Genomic DNA, 22,340 nt, shown 5'->3' with positions numbered 1-22,340 from the left:
AATTATCCCTCCTAAGCACCCATTCTCTCTCTTTAGGGAGGTTGTATGTCCGCTCGAGCATAAGTTCATACAGAACACCCTCACGACTGTTGTCACCCCGAAAAGCTATTCCTTTATTACCAAGAAAGATAACTGACCTGAACATCAATTCAAGCACATTCCTTGCGGTGTTCTGTGTTTTCCAGGCAGCGTCAGACAGAAGGGCATTAATTGGTGTGCTACCTAAAGCAGCAATGCGTTGGCTTGAATCATTATGAAGTTTTGATTTCTCACGTTCATTGAATTTTTCTGTTGCCTTCCGCCAGTTAGAGAATCCCCCCTTTACATCCTCACGCTGTCTTCATTAATTAGCCGTTTCTGAACTGCTTTGACACATGTGAAACACATGATATGGTCACTTTCCTCAACATAATGGAGCCACTTCCATCTCTCAAACCAACTTGCATTAAATGACCGACAGAAGGTTTCTTTGCCAAACTTTCTACCGGGAAAATTGAAGCCAGTTGGCTGGTGTGGCTTCTCCATTGATTTGACGCTAGCTTCTTCTCCTTCCACATTTTCTCGATCGCTGGTGGTAATGGGAGAAGTTCTCCTAGTTCCTGACTCCGGTGGCTCACAAGTAGACAGAGGAATTGTAGAGGTGGTGGGCTGAGGAGTAGCTGGTGGTCCACTCTTTTTATTGGGTTGGGAAAAAAAATCCAAAATCCTTTTTTGCGCCATTCTAGAAAGTCACTGTCACTCTCTCTGCAGTGTGTGTGTCGCGTCAATTACGTCACTATCCCACGACCTATGACCTAGATGACTCAGATTTTATTTGGAAAATAAATTCAAGCCACCTGACTGAAACAAATATATACTATGACTATTATATGCTACTGTATACAGCCAATTTTATTTTAAGTAAAATCATAACTGTTTTATGTAGTTTAATCATTTTTATTTAGGTGGTCACTCAGTTTTTCAAATGTACACCACTGCTGCAGCACCCCCAGCACCCTTACTTCCCGCGGCTATGGGTTTGCTATCCTGGCTCCAACATGATGGAATGAGCTCCCCATTGACATCAGGACAGCAGAAAGCTTACAAATCTTCCGGCGCAGACTGAAAACTCATCTCTTTCGACTCCACTTCGAGCGATAGAACTATTAACAAAGCACTTATATACTAATAAAGGACTGGCTTATCTAAAGCCAGTTGAGTAGCACTTGAAATGTTTTAGCTCTATGAAACCTGATGTACTTATATGATTCTGTTTTCTTCAAGTTTGAATTGTGTTGGTCGAACGCACTTATTGTAAGTCGCTTTGGATAAGAAGTGTCTGCTAAATGCAATGTAATGTAATGTAAAAAGGCATATGCTCGAACGGGAGCTGCCTGGACGCTGCAATCATGTTGCGCGCACTAACCGTGCTGAGTGTGCTGACTTTTCGTACAATGTCCCACTGTCTGGCTACCTGCATAAAGTCAAGTGCTCGGCGCAGTTGTTGGCGAAATGTTGCTCCTCTGTTTTCAGCTCCTTATATCCGTTAGCGCAGCTAGCTAGCACCAGATGCTAACAACAACAACAATACACGTAAGGTGTGCACGTTCTCTCTCTCTCGCTCGCCACACATACACACACCCTCCCATTCCTCCCGATGGCCAGTCGGTGCCTGCCGGTGAGCGTGGAAGTGTGGTCTGCAAGCGGCAGGAGCGGGGCTGTCAGCATCAGCTTGTAGATGGTATTTTAAACTCGATGCGCTCTGAAACTAAGGGGCGGCCGAGGACCAAAAATACACATGCGTTAATCGCGTTAAAATAATTAGTGGTGTTGGAGAATACATTATATCACTTGAAAGCATTGTAGCCTGTAATAACAAGTGAACTCATACAAAGGTTATTTGCGATAACATATCCGTATTTATTTATTCCTCCAAATTATGTTTTTTTGTGCACTGAGGACCAACAGGCGTTTTTGTATTCATTGTAAGACTGGCTTTTATCTATATTTGCAAATTAACTTTCATTTAAAAAAACAATACAAATGTATCCGTAATTATGAAACAATTTATGAGATGAATGCTTGAAATCAACCCATGACGTGGGTGACCTGGGCTCTTTTTCTCAGTCTCTAAACATAAAGACATGTTTTTTTGTTTGTGTAATGGTTTTTGTGTTTAAATAATGGTGACTTGTTTCCTTTTTTTACTATTATACTGTATGCATTATTGAAGACAACAGCATGAATATCATCTAATTTTATAAATGCCATCATATTTTACTCTGTTTGGTTCATTTGAGCACGCATTTTGACCAAGTATCCCTCACCTCTTCAATGTAAATGAAACAAAGGTTGATTAGATTCAACTCACAAACTACCAGTGGCGAACCGTCAGGGCCTTCAAGGTATTCAGAGAATACCCTGGAACACTCAGATAAAACAAACAAAAAATCGATTTAATTATATAAATAACATGTAATACAATGTATATAAAATGAATAAATGAGAATCGTATCTGTGTTGTTGATCTGTAACATTACAGTGTTACGTTGATTTGTTTGTCCTTCTCGGACCATGCACTACGCATTTCAGTGGTTTTGTTAGAAAATAAATCAACCGATGTTCTTTGTCTCTGGGTAGAATATCCTTCAACCAAGGTATTCTATATCCTTTATAGAATGCCCTGGCCGTTGCACTGAATGAGAGCGTACGTTTGAACTGACAGTTTGATCAACCAATCATATATTGATTTGTAGCCAATGGGCGTATTCTTTCAGAGTTTCCCTCGGTTCCAGGGTACTCTAGTACCTCATATCTCATTCACACCAACGGTGTTTCAGGGCCGGTTCGGAGCTGGAGCTTGAAAAGCACCGGGTTTTCTGCTTCACAACACAGCGGAGCAGCCTCTTAGCTCCGGAATCCGGTTCATTTCGAGCACCAAAAAATTGTCCGGCCAGAGCAAAAGCACCACATACGTCACCAGTGCATGACATTAAGGATGGCCCTGTGGGCCATCTAAGCTAATTTACAGATGGCCCTGAGCCCAATAGAGATTGCCCTGAAAAATGCGTGCGGACGAAATGCCACGAAGGTTTTGGGGGGCCTCCCCATAGAGCATTTCGATTTTTGCAGGTCTTAGATCTATGCTGTCTGGTGCATTCTCTAGACTGAATTATAAGATGAACCAGCACAATATTATATTGTACAATTTCAATTTTATTCTTCATTTCACTTGTTTGTTTGTTCTTGTTTGTGTTTGCTCGCGTGCATGCCCTGCATAGCTATAAGAAATACTTAAGTTGTTGGTCAAGACAAAAAAAGTAGAAAACATTACATTCAGTTGTAAATGCCAAAACAAACATTATTTACACTATTATGGCCCCTGTTTAAAATGTTTGTAATGTTATCTACTGCAAGTTGGTCGAACGAATGCCTCCTCATCCGGAAGCTGACCGAGCAGACCCGAGCAGCAGTCGAGAGGAGCCGAGCGCATCCGCGAAGCATACAATATGGCGACGTCAGAGTTCCCGGGTTATGGCTAGAAAGGATCCGTCTAGTGTAAATATGACGTCACGTTCTCGTTGTAACTCTCGTTGTAATCGGAGCGGCTCGGAAAAACATCTAGAGCAGTAACATGATGCAACATACACATTAATGCAGCAGCAATATTAATAGAGAAACATCAGACTTAATAGTAAAACACTGCAAGAGAACATTGTATTGCACCAGGAGCTATCTTGGGACTTTTACTGCGACAACGTTGACTTGCCTGTGAATAAAAAATAAACCATAGTGTTGGTGATCTACAGTGTTGTCATTCTTCTTTGAACAGCAACAAAACCGCTAACACCCTATCTCAACAATCATAGTCCCTGTCATTGACATAATTAATAGATAGTTTAGCTTCTCACCATCATTTGCTGTGGCCAACTGATGTTAACGATCGTAACTGAAAGGCTACCTGTCAAACGTAAACATTCAGCCACGTGACATTCAGCCAAACTCTCGCGAGAGTTTTACACAAGACGGATCCTTTCTAGCCATAACCGAGTTATGGCTAGAAAGGATCCGTCTAGTGTAAATATGACGTCACATTCTCGTTGTAACTGTCGTTGTAATCGGAGCGGCTCGGAAACACATCTACAGCAGTAACATGATGCAACAGACACATTAATGCAGCAGCAATATTAATAGAGAAACATCAGACTTAATAGTAAAACACTGCAAGGGAACATTTTATTGCACCAGGAGCTATCTTGGGACTTTTACTGCGACAACGTTGACTTGCCTGTGAATAAAAAATAAACCATAGTGTTGGTGATCTACAGTGTTGTCATTCTTCTTTGAACACCAACAAGACTGCTAACACCCTATTTCAATAATCACACTCCCTGTCATTGACAAAATTAATAGATAGTTTAGCTTCTCACCATCATTTGCTGTGGCCAACTGATGTTAACGATCGTAACTGAAAGGCTGCCTGCCAAACGTAAACATTCAGCCACGTGACATTCAGCCAAACTCTCGCGAGAGTTTTACACAAGACGGATCCTTTCTAGCCATAACCGAGTTCCCGTTGGCCGGCAAAATCTAAATCTCTTCGGTCAAAATAATTTCCCTTTAGCACAATACCGCTTCAGTTGCGCCACTTATGTGACAGACAAGAGGAGTATGTGACAGACAAGAATAGTCAATTCTAATGTCTAACACTTAATGTGGAGAAAGAGATGTCCTGTATGGGTTGATTGTGAGTTGATCTGTTGGTAATGCCTCGCGGTTCCGGTGGGCATGTAAACAAATGCATAATGCTGCGCTATACTTTGTGGCCTCACCCAGTTGCATAGCGACACTTATTGTTTAGGTGTCTTTTAATAAGCAGGTAGTCCTATCATTAGCTAGAACTAGCTAGATCTGATCAATATGGACATAAACGCGAGTGAAGTCTAATCTGACGGGAGAGAGAGATCAGCTGCAGCTGATGAGTCGACACGCAGCTCTGCATGATCACATGCAGCGGTGACCGGACAAAACACACACCTCAGGTTAGAATATCACACGTAGCTATTTTAATTACCTCTCAAACTACCATAAATAGTTATAGATATGTTTAGTTTTACTGTCAGGTCACTCATTACTGGATCCGCGAGCTGCATGATACTGGCATAATAGATTGCCCGATCGGGCAACCAGCAGGTGAGGCTTCATTGCCCGAGCTAAATACTAGATGGCCCCGGGCCATCGGGCAGCCCTTAATGTCGAGCCCTGACGTCACGCTTACGTCGAGGCGGGGGCAGGGGCAGGGGCGGGATCAACTCCTGAACAACAACAAAAAGCCGGCATTTTATCCAGTTTGTACACACTGAAGAGACCAGCTACCTACTGGGAACCTTGTCTTCCGAAGAAGTACAGAGGAAACTGGAGCACAATCGGCCATTGTTGTTGTTGTCGGTGTCAGCTGTGAGGGGTTTCCGCGCGGTTTGGCTTTATGAAGCAGGCACGCACACGGTTACGTCATGACGCAAACGATGACGCAATGACGCAGCACCAGTCGGACTCTGGGCAGTGTGAAAAGAGCCGGAGCTAAACCAAAGAACCGGTTCTGAACCTGAAAAGCTCTAGCACGGAGCTTGAACCGGAGTTGCGTTGGTGTGAAAATGAGGTATCATTCACACCAACGCAACTCTTTTCACACTGCCCAGAGTCCGACTGGTGCTGCGTCATTGCGTCATCGTTTGCGTCATGACGTAACCGTTTGCGTGCCTCCTTCATAAAGCCAAACCGCGCGGGGGCTGTGTCTACAGAAGGTCCAGTTGTGATAGATACGGTTCGCCACTGCAAACTACATACATTTTTTCTCCATTCATAAGTGTTGGGCAAGTTACTTTTAAAAAGTAACTAGTAATAGTTATAGTTACTGCTCTCAAAAAAGTAACTAGCCGCTTTATTAGTTACTAAATTATAAAAGTATCTAGTAACAAGTTACTTTACTTTACTTTAAAAATAATAACTAATAATAGAAAAGACAACTCCCCATCATTGTAGCAATTATCATGATGAAATGTAGTGGAACAATAAAACACAAAAGATATGTTTAGACATTTTGACAGGCATCTTTATTGTAGCCTCAACAATCAAGTTCTAAGTAACTTTTTACGTTACTTTTATGTTGCTCGACTTTGTGCAGAACCCAATCTCTGTTCCTAAATGTGTAGGCTTACATAAAGTTCTACTATGGAGGACATAACAGATATTTCTTTTGTGCTCTTTATTATAAGAAAATGCCACAGAGCACTTAACAAAACATTGGGCTATAGGCTTCAACACCACCACTAAACAATAATATCAAACAATATCAATATAAAATCATAATCATTAAACAGGCTAGCCCCAAAATAGGTGCAAAGCTAGTGCAAATCATACTGGATCAAGAGGCTCCTTAGGAACAACATGATGAAAACCTCAAAATGGCTCATGTGTCTCAAAATAAAACATGCCTCATGTAAATCCAACAGAAAAAGAATAACTTCAAAATGTCTTTATCGATGGCTTGTGTAAATAAAATAAAATCGCATAATACAGCTTGGAAGCAAAGACATTTTAGCCAAAATAAAATCAAGAACAACTTAAAGCAGGACTGGCCTCAGAATTAAAAGGCTATGTTCACTGAATATGCTGGCCCTTCTTCACAGTATGATGGAAGATAGAAAAAGAGGATATTAGGCATAGGCTTGAGCTATGTCTACAGCATGGGTGGCAGGCAACCTATTCCACATCAGTACAAAATGTGTGATTATACCTCAACAGGAGCAGTCTTTCAAAACGTTTATCTGAGAGTCTTTTTGTTCTGGGGGTAAGCACAATACCTCCCAGGCTGAACAGCCTCTCCACCGGTGCACTGGATGGTGTGGCAGTGTTGTATTTCATAGACACAGCTTTCACTCGGTGGAAACGGTTGAGGACTTCAAACTCTGAGCCTGATCTCATATACTCAAGTACCTCCGAGTCTGCGCTAATGGACAATGCGTCTTCCTCTTCCTCATCAAAAGAAAAAAGTAATTCTCATTGGCGCTGCTTTGTGCGGCAACTTCTCGGTTTTTATTCTCAGCCGGCTCTTCATCACGGGGTAGAGTGACTGTGCGACACTCCGCGATGAGCAGCGAACGCGCCGCTTCTCTCCGCTCCGCTCCCCCTATCCATCTAACTTTAAATTTCGGCAACGTCAAGGCAGCCAATAAAGCTTCACTGCTCTCCAACACCGGTGCGAATCGTGTCTTGATAGCCTAGGACAAAATTATATAGAATAAATAAGCCTAGTTTTCAGACACACGACTCACTAGAGCTCTATCAGGGGAGGCATAATGCATTTATCTTAAGAATATTTATTAAGAAATGTCCGTTAATGGATAGGCATATACATTAAATTATATCATAGACATCGTAGGCTATATGATGTATATGCCTAGGCTACTAACTTTCAGATAGGCTATTAAGAATCGGCTTACCTGTACAATTACACCCGGTAGGTTTGCTGTCATCCTTGACAGTCCATTTTGGAGTGCCAGTGTCCTGGAAATCAGGGTCTCCAGGGTTGGTAGAAGACTACCATAGTAGCAATTGTCTTCCCATTGCAATATATCCAGTGCTACTGTCAGGGGTTTCAAAGCACTGCAGTATTCCTTTAGGAATAGATGTTCACGCTCTGTCGGGGCTCTGATGTCCAGTCTAGTACAAAGCGTATTCAAATCTTGGGCCGGGATGTCACTGATGCGGGGACAGGGCATCGTGGAAGGAATTCCACCTTGTTGATGTAGGCACAATCATTTTTTCCCACAGTTTTCATCGACAATCTCAGAGGCCAAGGTAGAGCGGCTCGCCTTTGTCCAAAGAGCAGCGCACTTTGCCGTTGCACTCCTGTACACACATTTTGAGTCAATGTTGGAGGACAGCCATTTGTCGGTATCATTGCACGAGATCAAATTGAGTGTATGCGAAGCAAACCTGAAATGCGGGTGAAGAGAAAACTGTCCTTCTGTGGTCCCAAGCAACTCTACCACAACTGTGAAAACTACACCTTGCTCGTCGTTATCCTCCTCCTCGTTAGGCTCAGGGGGTGCATACATCTTGAAAGCTTTAACAAAATTAGACCCGTTGTCTGTAACGCTGGCGGTGATCCTATGTGAAAGGCCAAATGCTAAGTGAATCTGTTCCATTTCAAAGCCTATAACATCATATGTATGCCTGCCCTTTATTCTTTTGCGTGCAATGGCAGCTTTCTCACGTTTAAAGTTGCATGGATTGATCCAGTGCAGAGTGATTCCCAAAAAGCTTCTGTTATGACTACTCCATATATCCTCAGTGGTTAACAGATACGGCAAACTCTCGAATGTTTTCTTTAATTCACTCTCCATTTTCAGATAGCATTCATCCAGATAGCCAGTGAACGTTTTACGATCTGACCATGGGCGCCTGTCTCCTGTTATCGGTATCTTGCTAAGTATCTCTCTGAAAGTGGGAGATTCAACAGTATTGATGGGCAACATTTATTCGACGATGAACGAAGCTACAAGTTTGTCCAACTCTTGTTTAGATAGGAGAAACTGAAGTTTTAGCTGCTTTGGGCTTGGACTCGAAATATCATCATTTCCCCGGAGATCTTGAGCTACTAGCTTCATGCTAGCATGTTTTCCTTTCAAATGCTTGGTGAGGTTGGCAGTTGAGTTAACGGCAGTGGACAAAAGTTTCTGGCCAGGGCACAACGTACACCTTACACTCAAATTTTTCCCCTTAGTTTCAACAAGTTCGAAGTAATGGGAATACCTTCATCCCTCGAATGTTAGCGTTGGCTGCACCTGCTTCTCGCTTGCCATCACTGCTCTTCAGTCTTCATGCCACCACCAGCGGGCAGTATGGCGGCAAATCTCTGTCATAAATCGCGAGGGCATATGAGATCCACGCGAGCACAAGTCAAGCAGCCGCGGACATATATTATTTTCGCGAGCACTAAAACGGCACTCGCGCGAGAGCAATATTGAAGCCTGCAGGGGAGAAACATGCCTTGAGCAGGTGCAGCATCTACATGAGCTCTCCTTGGTCTCCTGCGCTCTCGCGAGCAATTCCTGGTCTTCTGCTCGTGAAACTCTGGCCTGCTCTCGTGCGCGGAGAAATGTTAGGAAGTGGGCGTACCGTGTCCCAGTAACGCCAAATCTAATTGGTTACACCCCTCCTCTTTTATGATTGGCCGTTGTCTGGATTTAAACCTAAACCAGGAAGTCCCTCCAACCTCCAACGTGATGAAATATGGCTGTGGAAACGTCTCACGTAAGTTACTTTACTTTACTAATGATTATTTTTAATAAAAGGCATGCTTCTGTATTCTGTGGTTATTCCACAAGAGCCGTCCTTACTTATAAATGGATTGAGTTTTTTAGATAATACATTTTTATAAATATTTTTCAAAAGTATTCAAACAATTCTATTATAAAGATAAGAACCAATTAACTTTTTGGTCTTGACATATGATAATATAAAATGTAGCTTTCAAAAACAGAATTTGGAATTAATAATTTTGATTACTTTAGCAAAATATTTTATACACAAATGTCGCTTTTTCAAAATGTCCCCAGTTTGTATTGCCTTTCTCAAATAAATAATACTATACAAAAAAAGTATAAAATGATGCAAATGTAAAAAAGCCAAAGAATTTTGCAAGTTTCTTGACACTTTCATTTCTGAATGACCTCTTTTTTTTCTGTTCAAATGCCCTCAGCTTATTTTTTGGAATGTTTATGATGATGTTTATTCTGTATTTGACATAATTGTTTCAATAAAGATTTACCATATTTCTTAAAAATATAATTAAATACTATTTAATACTTTATTTTTCTTCACAGCATATTCTGAAACGGCAGATCCTGGAGAGACTCCTGTCGAAGTTTGAGCTTGCACTCATTCGAGCACCACTTGATCTGGATTTCCCGGAGTTTGCATGTCGCCAGGAGCTGTACCTCCTGCAAACACTTTCGAGACATGTTGACATACCGCAAGGAATAATCCAAGCTCTTCAAGAGCTGTTTGGACTAGTTAGGCAATATTTAGATTCAGAAGCCCCAAATACAGCAGTGGGATCAGTTATTGGTCTAAGAGGACGTCCTAAGTTTGAAATTGAGAGGCAGCAGTTGGTTGAGATGTTGGGGACAAACCTATCGGTGACTTGCATTGCGAAGCTGCTAGGTGTTTCTTCCAGCACAGTCTTTAGAAGGATGAGAGAGTTTGGCTTATCTGTTTCAGAAATGTATAGCTCCATCAGTGATGAGGAGTTGGATAACGTGGTCATATCCATCAAAAAATGACATGCCCACTGCTGGATACCGAATGGTCAAAGGACAGTTGTTATTCATTGGTCTACGTGTACAATGGACAAGAATGGCTGCCTCAATGCATCGAATGGATTCCATAGGCATCCTCTCCAGACTGGCTAGTCTGGGCTGTGTTGTGAGGAGAACATATTCAGTGCGAGGGCCTCTGTCGCTTGCGCACATGGATACCAACCACAAATTGATACGGTAGTGGTATTTATATTTCGCTAAGTGATTAAGAAATAATCTCTTTGTAATGTCCCAGTTTTGGAGAATCAGTGTTTCAATTCCAGAGTGCTAAAACAGTTTGTTCTTTGGTTTTCCAGTTATAACATTGTCTTATTTGGTGGAGTGGACGGGTATTCGAGAAAGGTAAGTCTGCATTTCACTTCAGTAGACACACATTAAACAAACATTTATTTTTTGTACGAGTTTACGACTAGCTACTTAAAACCACAAAAGAGGTCCCAACGCTGTGTCCTGGCTTTGCTTAAAGAATTTGGTCCAAATGGAGAAAGTGTATGGACTAAAAAGGAAGCAGCAAAGTCACTGTAGATATAAAGGAGATTTTGTGCATTGCCTACTTTTGCTGCACAAGTATTATGAGTCAGTATACTGTATGTCAGTATTGTTTGCTTATTTCTATTGCAACAGGAATTCTTTAATCTCTGCCTTTTTTCCCCTATAATACACAGTTTAACAGAATGTTTCCTAGTTATTGTGTGTAATTGCCCTATTCTTAAATATTCTGCTTTTCTGCAGGTAATGTACTTGGGTGCTTCGACCAACAACCGTGCGTCAACAGCCTATGGCTTCTTCTTAGAGGCAACACAAAGACATGGAGTGCCTTTAAGGCGAATTCACAGAAAAAAGCACTCTTTGGAGAACTAGATCAATACTGTGACACTTTTGGATGAGTATTTTCTTTGAAAGTTCTTTGGTCAACTGTGTACATTTCAGGGTCAGAGGAGACCAAGGAGTAGAAAACGTACAGATCGCGAGATTCATGTTTTCGGTTCGCGGCACCGACCGTGGAAGCTTCATCTCTGGTAAAAGTGTTCATAACCAGAGGTAAATTGCAGCATCTTTAGTAACTCAATTAGTGAGGTGAACTTATCTGATGTGTAGACCAAGCACCTTGCACTTAACCCATGCTAGGCCAACATGAAAATAGATCACTTGAACTGGTTTTCCCTAAACCATGTATTTTCATCCATAGGATTGAGCGTCTTTGGCGCGATGTGCGAGTCATTGTCATCAACAAGTACTCCGCGATACTGCTTTCCCTCGAAGAGGATGGTCTGCTCGACATCTCATCAACAGACGGCCTCTTATGTGTGCACTACATCATTCTTCCCCGTCTTCAGATGGACTTGGGGATTTTTACAGAAGGCTGGAACCATCATCCACTCAGCACTGAACGGAACCAATGTCCAGAGCAGTTATGGCAACTTGGACTGATGCAGACAAACATTGATCAGCCGGAGAGCCCAGAGGTATTGATTTCGTTTCAGTATTACATTACATGTCACTTGTTAGACGCTTTTATCCAAAGCGACTTACATACTCAGTACTGTGGGCAATCCCACGATAGTAATTACTTACCATTTACTTTGTGTAATATACATTGTCAAAAGATTACTTTCTTTCCCTACTCTTGGCATGACCATTTTCTGGGCATTTTATTCAGTTTGTGTTATTTTAACTGCAAAAATAACACAAACTATTACTTGATGTCATTGTTCCACATTGTTTATAAGACATTTATTTCACCCAAAGTGTTCAAAACCTCTGTTATGGTTATTAGGAGCCAGATGTTGACTGGGAAATTGCTGCTGACCACGATGGAGAAGAAGAGGATGCAGGGATTGTCGTCCCCGAATTCGACTGCCCTTTGAGTCCAGAAGACACAACTGAACTTCAATCAGTATTTCAGCAAATTGACCCAAACACTTCGGTCAAGGAACTGTACTTACTCTGCCGTGAGTATGTAGCTGAAAGATGTGGCTCTTAAGAAATACAGCTCCCTTGAATGACACAGATGAGGTAAAAGTAAAATTCCTTTGTTCAAAGTGTTACTTAAGTACCAAGAGTAAAATAAGTCATGATGCCGATTTCATGAAAGAGTAAAGTTACTTGGCACAACTGGTGGCTGGGTTTTTATTCCATTAAATTGAAACAATTGACACAAAATACAGCTCAAAACTATAATGGTTCCCCAACTTCACCATTTGTTTCCAAAACATTTTGACTAGAACAGTATGTCACTTGAAAGTTTGACTGTATTCTCATCTTGAACAAATGAAAACAAATGAAAACCTTGTCAAATAAAGACTGTCTAACCCTAACCTAGAAAACATCGATTCTATGACTCTTATGAGCGGCTAAACTCCCTGCTACTCATAACAGCCTGTGTTATGATGCTCAGGAACTCTGGATATGAGCCGAGGTGCCTTGTCGGAAAGGTAATGGAGTTGGAGCATGCATTCACTACGGGAAAGCATACCGTGTGTGTACCATAGCCAGTCCCGGCTCCAGCTCAGTACAGAGGGGGGGGCAGCTGAAAACCGAGGGGGGGCGGTGAGTCACAGCATCATGTGACATGTCACCGCCGGTGACATGTCACATGATGCTGCATAGAATGAGAAAACATAACGGAGCAACATCAAAACAGACTCCACAGATCAGAGGCGCTGATCTAACATATCCAACAACGGATGATCAATAACCACATTGCTAACAAACAGTAGCAACAATACAAATGATAAAATAACCAGCTCTTACCTTCAGTAGAGTTGCAGTCTCCTCTTTCCTGACGAGTGGAACCTCCTCAGCAGCATCTCCTTCCACTCATCTTTGAATTTCCTACTGAGGTCATTCTCAAAGGCCAGCTGGATGAGATGGGCTTTGCGTCGATGCAACATGCTGCCTCTGTGCTCACTAAATACATTCTTCAACGTGGAGAACGAGTTTTCACATGTAGCAGTTGATGCCCCGAATGTTAGTGCGTGTTTGAATGCTGTCATTACCGCTGGCATGGCACTTAATACCCTGGACTCCTTTGCAACAAGGTGACTCAAAGTCACTCTCTCTACTCCCTGGCCTGTGCACCGGCTTTTCAAAAACTCTCGCGCAACTGTGAACTGTGCCTCAACCATGTCTGTGTTTGTTAAATCCAGTAGTGGTTTCACTTTCTCAGCCTCCAGGAAAATCACACTGGCGGGGTCCAAAGCGTCCAAAGCTGACATATATTTCCCGTTACGCTCGCTGAAACGTGCAGCCATTTCACTCAGAATAGAGTCGATGATGCCAAAAAACAGCCGCTTGCACTCTTGTTGAATGTCCACTTCGCGCTGCCCAAGGCTTTCACTCACCACGTAGTCTTGTAGCGTCCTGGTGGCCTGCCGCTGCCGTTTTGGAGGAGCAGGCGCGCCGGTGCCCTCACCTGCATCCCCGCTGTCAGGCCACAGTTTCTGAAATTCCGCATCTGATCGTAGATCCTCTATGCAAGAAGAGGCACTTTGAATGAGCCGGACTGCAGTGATTAGATCTGTTTCTTCGGCTTGCAGCATCCGATTGGCTGGGTCCATCAGCCCCAATACTTTGTGCATCACACCGGTGAGAAATGTTAAGCTCCGTTCTGTAATGGCCTTGTGAAGTCCAACAGATTCAATTTTCACATCAGCACTTGCTCCCATGGTTCCGATCTCTTTCAGGAAGTCCACCAGTGCAGTGTGTGACTTCAGCACCACAGACACCGTGTCAAGGTGTCCGGTCCATCGCTGCTCTAACAGCCTTTTAAGCTTCTCTCCTTTGTACTGTGCGGCTACAGTGGGCTTTTTCCTAAATTTATAAAGGGAATTGCACACTTCAAAAAAATCCCCAACTGCACTCTCTGAGGAAATAGCATGCACGATCACCAAATGCAATTGGTGGTTGAAACAATGGATGTAAGGCACTTCTCTGTTTAACTTATTTTGAATAAGCTTCTGCATGCCTCCCTCTCGTCCCGACATGACGCTGGCTCCGTCATAACACTGACTAAGAATTTTGTTTGCGTCAAGGCCAGCATTTGACAGTTCATCAAGCACAACATTAGTGAGTGACTGGGCATCACATTTGTCCGTTGTCTGCATTGATAACAGCCTCTCTTGCATTTTGTAGTCCTTGTCCATATAACGCACAACTATAGATACATTTTCACTGCCTGTCGGGTCTTTAGTTCCATCCACCTTGAGTTTAAACCATGACTCCCCGACATCTTTAACAATTTGCTCTGTTACGATCGTGCTCATCAGTTCAATGATGTGATTTTGAATATCATGTGATGTGTAAGTTGCGTTTTTTGGAATTGTACTGAAAGCCTTTGCAAGCTCTTGGTTTTGCCTCAGCGTGTAATCAAACAGTGAGAGAAACAGTCCGCTTCCCAGTTCATCTCTGCTATTGACTGAATCCACTTCACCCCTCAGTGGCAGTTCGTTTGAGACAAGAAATTCAATTATGTCAACAATTGCAGACACATACAGGCGGTTTCGCACAAGCTGATGAGAGTTAATCATGGTTGAAATGTCACTGCCTGTGTTGCATCGCATTTCCTTCTCTTTCCAGCTAACATTGCATGCTTGATGCTCTTTGCTGTTACTGTGCCTGCTAAATCCCTTTGCCTTATCATTAGCATGCTTCCAATTAGTATACCCAGTTCTTGTGAAAACGGAGTCACTCCCTCCAAATTTCCTGCAGGGAAAACAAAAGGCTGCATCTTCTAGCTGCGAATATTCAAGCCAGTCTCTCTTGTTGTACCAATTAGCCGAAAATGACCGTTTACAGTCATTATTATGCTGTTGCTTCTTTGGAAACTGCCTGAGATGAACCTGAGCTGGCTTGTCAACTCCGAGGTCCTCTGGTAAACCATGCTGTGAGTGCGACGGCGGGCTCTCCGGTCCCAGTGAACCCGGCTCACTCTCCTCACTGCGAGGCTGAACCCGCGGCTCCTCCCTCGGCAGGTGTTCCTCGTCCTCTCCGGTGCTCCTGCTGCTGCTGCTGCCAGGCGGCGGGGATGCCGCCGACGGTGTGGTTGTTTCTGGCTTTTTCAGCCATTTGCGAATATCCATTCTGTCCATAGACTGTATAAAATATTCTGAATGTCCGCTTGAATTAAAATAGCTGCTACGTTGCTTCGTTTGTTTTTGTTTTATGGCGGGATGACGCACTGACCGTCAGTGACCGTCAATTTACGTCTCATGACGTAAACTGCGTAAATTGCAAAGCTGTTTTTTTATTTACCCATGCTGTTCATTTTGGTTTGTCAGTGGAGTTTTCCGTTGTTTTTAACACATCATAAACTGTTGTAATAAAACTAAAAACAATAAAAAATAAATTAAAAAAATACTATTTTGATTACTCTTGACGCCGGGACTGACCATAGCGCACGCTGCAATCATGGTCGAACTCAATTAAGATTTTAAACATCTCTCTCTCTGTTGAGGTGATGGGGACGTGTGCCTGCCCCGTAAGCCATTGAAGGAAGCAACCAACAGTGATCTTGGGTTTTTCCTTCATCTCCTCTTCATCTTTTGCCGCTTCACCTGTAGACTCTGTCTCTCTTGAGTCTCTTTCATCACTCTCTGTTATCTTCACAGGGGTCCCCCTCTCTTCAACCATGAAGCTCTTTTCCTCCTCTAAAAACAAGTTGAAAATGAATACAAAGAAATGCATATATTCACCTAAGCAATGTCAATAAATATGGCTATTGTTTTTAAATGGTTTTTTTATGTGGATATTTTGAAGAAGAAAACCTCATTAGCCAGTCCTGCTTTAGTTATCATTGTTTCATCGCAACCATCATGATGCAAAGTTGTGTTTAAACTGAGACATGTAAACATGAATAAAAAGGGTATGCAAAGCTGTCATTGAGTTGCCTGTCGTAATCGGGGGTAAAATTCAAGAACAAATACGTTTATAAAATGTCACGGCAGTAGTATCACCTTCTTCTTCAATGTGTTGGATGAAGTCTTGTAAAAAGTTAACAATCTTCGATTCCCTCTGGCGTCGCAGCGAGCCCAGCTCGCTGAAGACAGGAGATATGGCTCCCATCAGGAATTCAGCATCCGGCTTGGAGAGAGGAAAAAACAAAATGATGTATGCTCAAAGTTGGATGAGCTTAACCCTTTAATTGCCATACCAAGGAAAAAAACTGGGAAAATTATTTGTTTGCATTTTTTTATCAAATGGGACACACATAGCACATATAAAAAAAAAGGTATCAATATTGATATTGATATAAAAAGTAATGTTAAGTGTTTTTCATAATAATAAAAAAACGTGCTCATCTTACTGTAGATGCTGAATTGGCCTAACAGGAAACCACTGGCCTAACAGCAAATGTCTATATCCTGTGTTGGCCTAACTTGCTCATCTGTGTGCAACTTTGGGCTGTATGCCATGCATGAAAGCTGCTATATAAATTATTATCACTCTTTCACTCTGAGACTCATAAGGCAGTATAGATGTAGTAATAATGTAATATAAGATGTAGTAATATTACCATGAATCTATCTATTTACCATATTGTATTGGAAAACATCTCTGAAACTCTGAAAAAGTTATATTGCTAGTTTAGTTTGTTAAAACTTTTTTTGTGCATCAAGTTATCTAATTATGTTCAGTCAGTGCTCTGACATTAAAATATGTCAAAAATGATATGGTTACCTTACAAAAGTTGACCAAAAAGAGTGATTTCTTCAGCAGTGATTTTTTAGCATGCCAACTTTCTGGCTTTCTGTTCTAACAACAGTGACATCTAGAGGTTGTTTTGTGCATAACATGTCAACCAAATGGTAGAGATGGCTGAATCAGGTAGAGTTAAACTTTTAAAACATTTTTTCAACAGGATATCAAGACACAAAATGTGCTCTACCAAATGGTGGCGCTGGCTGTTAAAGGGTTAAGGTTTGAAATTCAGTGGTAAAATCAGCTAGAGACATAATACTGACCTTTTCATGAAGGCCAGCGACGAACAGATCCCTGAAATGCTGTGGTTGTTATACTATTATCTCACACAAGCCATACAGCTTCATGCCTGAGCATATCTGCTGAAGCATTGGTAGAGTGCGGACCGATGAGTGCAAGATAATTGCCCTATAATTCAGTAACAGATAACAGCAATAATATAAAATCATACATAAAAAAGGGAAAGAGTGACTGCACACTCAATATGAAGTATGAGTGTAAAGGAATAATTGATTGGTTTTAAACATGGGTTGTTATGGGTTAAATCACTTAGCATATGTACATACTTTATTATGTCTTCCTTCCTCTCCCACGTTGCAGGACCACTGTACCCGCATGCTGTTATCCGATCCAGAAGGTCGTACATAGCTTCAGGTTCAGCTATCTCAACCTTTGCAATTAGAAAAACAGTATCACACAGTAAGTCATGGGAGCCTTAGCTTATTTTAAGAATTAGAAAATATTCACACTACAAAGAGGTGTGTGTGTCAACCATACTAAAACAAACGTCATGTTATATGAAGGAGTATCTGAGGAGAAGACAAATATTACCTCTTCCATAAGCTGGCTGAGCTCTGGATCAGTCACATCTTCCTTGGAAATGGAATCTCTATTAATCTCCCCAGTGGATATGTATCCATAGCACCACTCTCTGAAAAAGTTAGGTGGAGGACCACCTTGTACTATACTGACTGCCATAATCTCTCCAGCTGTCCTGCATTAACAAAGTTTAATCAATGCATAGACATTATTAATAAATGAAATAAACATCGAAAAGACATTGCAGAACACAATTCTACATACTTGAAATGCTCTTTGTGGTAGTCAGTAATTGAGTACTTGGGGGTTTTCCCTGTACTCCCTCCCTGAAAAAACTTCCTTTCAACACCTGCCATCATTTCTATAATTGAAAGGAAAAGTGGATCAATACATTGATAATCTCAATTAAACCACTGTATATGTTAAAGAACAGCACGCGTCATGCAAAGCCCTTAACCTGTGCAAGCACAGAAATTGCATGCAACCAGAGAACCCAACTGAGAAATATTTTCATTTATTATAAGGAGGTAAACATATACCTGTTAAGAAATCTTTCCTGAGAGCCCCATGGTCAATTCCAGACTCTCCAATGAAAGACACTCGGAGGTGTTTTTTGGTAGAAGACCTCTTCTGACGTCTCCACTGCCCTAAACTCCTTTCAAACATGTCCTCCCTAGTGACACTAACATTAAAGAGTGTCGTTGTGTCCACTCGTCCACTAAGTGTTTCGATGGCTTCAGCAAGAAGGAACAATTAGAAGTTGATTAGACAACTGGATCCAAAACGTTTTCCCTTAAGAGACCCCTTTTGTATCATTGAGTAAACTGACGACCCCTGACTGATGTAAAGTGGCGTCTTTTAAATGATATTCAAGGCATAACAATAACAATGTAGGGCAACTGATGAACAGTACAATTAACACAAATAGTGAACACAATAACTGCAGGACGTTTTTGTTTAAAATAAGCAATTACAGGTACATTTTAAGCATATTACCTTTTCTCTCGCCCTGTCAGTTCTTCACTGGCATGTTCTTCCAAATCGATAATTCGTGTCGACTGTTATGTACTGATGAGGGAAAAAATATTTCAATGGGGCATGCCTTAATCATGGTTTACAATATCTAACACTGCAAGAAAAAAGTATATAAAGAATGTGCATAATAGGAGAAAAAAAACCCTTTCTCTACAAGTGCTGGCATGTATTTCAACCAAATACTCAGGAAATAACTCTGAGCACAATGGACAGGCCACCTTTAAAAATACAGAAAAGCAGAGCAAATATTCAAGTGAATTACTGAGACGCAGAAACCTTCATCATCTGCAATAATGTAATTGATAAATAATGCCCTGATTTTACCTTAATATCGATTTTAGAACAGGAGGTCCTACACGGCAGCACACTTGGAGAAGCCTATAATAAAATGTAGAAAGACTGCCAATTAATGACACATACAATGAAAATTGTTTAGAAACAAACACCTACAATATTAGTGAGCTTACATTCCCAGGATTGCTTGTAGCTGGAGACTCATCTAAATCTGAGTCCAGATCCTGAAAATCTAACCAGTTAAAAAAGCTGTCGATTCAGGATGATAATGATCCTGCATAGTTATTTGTGGAATAACATTACCGGTTCCAGATCCATGCGGTCAGAACAGCTGCTTGGTTCACACTCTTGTGCATGTAAAGCCAACAGCTGGACAGGCATGCTTAGATGACACGTGGCACATCTGGCTTTTGGCATATTTTCGAAGTCCTTCGATGAGTAGGGCAAGGGGGAGGTGTCCAAAGTGTCCTGGATGGGCATTATATAGAGACAGCCTTTTCCACCTAAAGCTTTGGCAAGGTAGGCCCCCGTGTAACCCTCTGCCTCAGGTGCCAAAACACTTAATTTCCGCTGACCTGATCCTCCTATGTGGGAATACAAACAAGTTGATGTTATTTAATGCACAGAATGTTCTAGGGGAGGCAGTTGATTTGAACAAGATGCACACTTGCAGTGTTAGGCTTTCTCATGGATTGCTAAAAACAAGAGGGTAGATAAATATGCTAACCATCAAGGCCATTAATGAGCTATTATAAGAGCAGTTATTGTAGGAGAAGATAGAGGGTATAAATAGGATTTAACTGCAGAAATACTAGACCACAGTTGAATTTAATAAGGGAGATTGTATCTTACCAGCAGCTTTATGTAGCATCCAGGCCCCTTCCAATGGTACCATTTTGGAATATGATTCCATAAGTATATATGATATCTATGTGGGAAGAGCAAAACAAGTGTGCAGTTAGAACTATAACCCTCCACACATCTTCACTTCACTGTTGAAGCTGATTTGTGACGGGTAGTACTTCAGTGGATTGGGAAACTACAGTAATACATAAAAAATTTCCCCAAAGTGGGATCAATAAAGTGCTTCTTATATTATATTGACTCCTTCCCTTATTATTTGTTCTATCTTACCTGGGAGTGGTCAGCATTTTCGGGGATATTGAGATTCCTCCTGCCAAGTCCAGCCTGTAGAAGGACCATTTCATCCGATGACTTTGGTGTTCTTTCTGTGCTCTTATTGAGCAGAAAGAACTGGATTGGGGTTGACCTAACAGCCCTTCTTTTGGGAGATGGGGTATAACTTTTACCCGATTTGAATAGGCCGGGGAAAGCCCTGAGGAGTTGAAAACAATGTGTAAGAGAGGCATTTAAGAAGCTGTTATACAATATATTCATTCGAAACGATCTGAAGAGCGTTAATTTCTATGAAAAAATACCCTGAATTATAGTCAATTGCCGAGTTATGACAATGGCAATTAAGTTCAGAACTATCTTTATTTCCTAACGGATCCAAACCTGGCCATATTTTGGTCCACTGTATTTCCTGCTGTAGAAGGAAAGCCAGGGGTCCTTTGTTGCTTCTGCCCCTGGACTGCCTGACGCTGCCTTGTCCCAGCCTGCTGCCTGTTGCCAAGAGCAGACTGCTGCTGTCTCTGTATACTAGGCTGTCTGTTGCCCACCTCCACCTGCTCTCCCTGAACCTGTACTTCATCTGTGAACACAATTTAAAGATGTCTATGATTCCCTAGAATCTAAATAAACTGAGTACTAAATACGTAAAGTAGTTAGAATATATAAAGGCTTCATTAATTAAAGATTACCCAGATAGTCACAAGCCCTGAAAATAAATAGAAGAAGAACAAGAAGAAGATGAACCTTTAATTATCCCCCATGGGGAAATTCAGTTTTTCCCTCTGGTTTTAATATAGGTTGGGAAAACTGTCACTGAAACACCTCGGCGTGCTTCCTCCGGCCAAGACTGCAGCTGTAATGTTTTGTAAACGACTGGCCATTAGATGAATCTGTGAAGACAAGTGATCTCCCCCTAGTTTCACTTACGATTTTGAGAAGTTGGTTCAGCCAAGGCACTTCTCAACAACTCAACGACACGCCTGGCAGCATTTTGTAACTAAAATAGATAGCATTTTTCATTTAATCATTTATTTCAATAGGGACAATGCACATAAATGAACATTTTAGACAAATAACGCTTCAAGTGTAAATGGATCATGTCTTCCTATACTGTCTATCTATACTGTCTTGCTGTTTTTAAATTATTGTCTTGTTGTTGCGCACTGGCACTTTGAGTCGATGTAATTTCACTGTACTTGTTACAATGACAAATAAAGTATCTATCTATCTATCTATCTATCTATAACAGACACAAACAAGAAATAGTCAAATTGATTGTCACAATCACAGTGCAAAGACATGTCGTCTTGTTTATCCAGATCTGCTAACAGTTAACTTTAGCTAACTTTTATTATTGCGGGCCGACAGCTGTGTCACTTTCTTCTTATGCCGTGGCTTGTAAATAATGCAATGTCAATATCTTAAATGCCCGTCCAGCAGATAAAATTATAGTTATGTTAAACCATTGTTTTCTATATGCATAGTTAAAGGTCCGGTTTTTGTACGTACCTCCTTGTCGTCAGCCATTCTTCTTCTGCGGGGCTTTCACGCTCCGATATCCCTCTTCATTGGAAAACGGCCAATCATAAAAGAGGAGGGGTGTAACCAATTAGATTTGGCGTTACTGGGACACGGTACGCCCACTTGCTAACATTTCTCCGCGCGCGAGAGCAGGCCAGAGTTTCACGAGCAGAAGAGCAGGAATTGCTCGCGAGAGCGCAGGAGACCAAGGAGAGCTCATGTAGATGCTGCACATGCTCAAGGCATGTTTCTCCCCTGCAGGCTTCAATATTGCTCTCGCGCGAGTGCCGTTTTAGTGCTCGCGAAAATAATATATGTCCGCGGCTGCTTGACTTGTGCTCGCGTGGATCTCATATGCCCTCGCGATTTATGACATAGATTTGCCGCCATAGGGCAGCCTCTATCACGTACAGTGTGGAATGAGAGCTCGTGCCTGCGTAAGCACGTAGCTGAGTAGGCAGTGTGTCACACTGT

General features: G+C 41.7%; 1 protein-coding gene and 1 long non-coding RNA gene across 7 annotated transcripts in view; one reads left to right on the top strand and one right to left on the bottom strand.

Moving 5' to 3' along the window:
* Nucleotides 1–21,907, bottom strand: part of LOC307039300 (zinc finger MYM-type protein 1-like) — a 111,369-nt gene extending 89,462 nt beyond the window's left edge. The window contains exons 1-16 of one of the 6 annotated variants that reach the window (XM_079681206.1): nt 21,855–21,907; nt 21,273–21,342; nt 20,730–20,925; nt 20,346–20,547; nt 20,064–20,139; nt 19,242–19,795; nt 18,879–19,135; nt 18,422–18,616; nt 18,147–18,243; nt 17,895–18,057; nt 17,630–17,733; nt 17,327–17,471; nt 16,319–16,445; nt 13,119–16,012; nt 7,482–8,151; nt 6,155–7,259 (exon numbers count right to left, since the gene is read on the bottom strand). In XM_079681206.1, the coding sequence (XP_079537332.1) occupies nt 13,121–15,454 (2,334 nt within the window). In that variant the 5' untranslated portion in view covers nt 15,455–16,012; nt 16,319–16,445; nt 17,327–17,471; ... (9 more) ...; nt 21,273–21,342; nt 21,855–21,907 and the 3' untranslated portion in view covers nt 6,155–7,259; nt 7,482–8,151; nt 13,119–13,120. Of the gene's footprint in view, nt 1–6,154; nt 8,152–12,767; nt 12,895–13,118; nt 16,013–16,318; nt 16,446–17,326; nt 17,472–17,629; nt 17,734–17,894; nt 18,058–18,146; nt 18,244–18,421; nt 18,617–18,878; nt 19,796–20,063; nt 20,140–20,345; nt 20,548–20,729; nt 20,926–21,272; nt 21,343–21,854 lie in introns of those variants that run through there. The other 5 variants (XM_079681204.1, XM_079681205.1, XM_079681209.1 and 2 more) reach the window with 5 other exon arrangements.
* Nucleotides 8,162–12,279, top strand: LOC307039305. The gene is made up of 3 exons (XR_013808200.1): nt 8,162–9,297; nt 9,870–11,830; nt 12,142–12,279. It is a non-coding gene; the product is annotated as an uncharacterized lncRNA (long non-coding RNA).
* Nucleotides 21,908–22,340: the final 433 nt, after the last annotated feature.

Source organism: Notothenia rossii (genome assembly GCF_949606895.1).
Source record: "Notothenia rossii genome assembly, chromosome: 5".
In the NCBI taxonomy this organism is placed as follows: domain Eukaryota; kingdom Metazoa; phylum Chordata; class Actinopteri; order Perciformes; family Nototheniidae; genus Notothenia; species Notothenia rossii.
The sequence above is the reverse complement of the archived record's forward strand: the minus strand, read 5'-3'. Positions and strand labels throughout refer to the sequence as shown.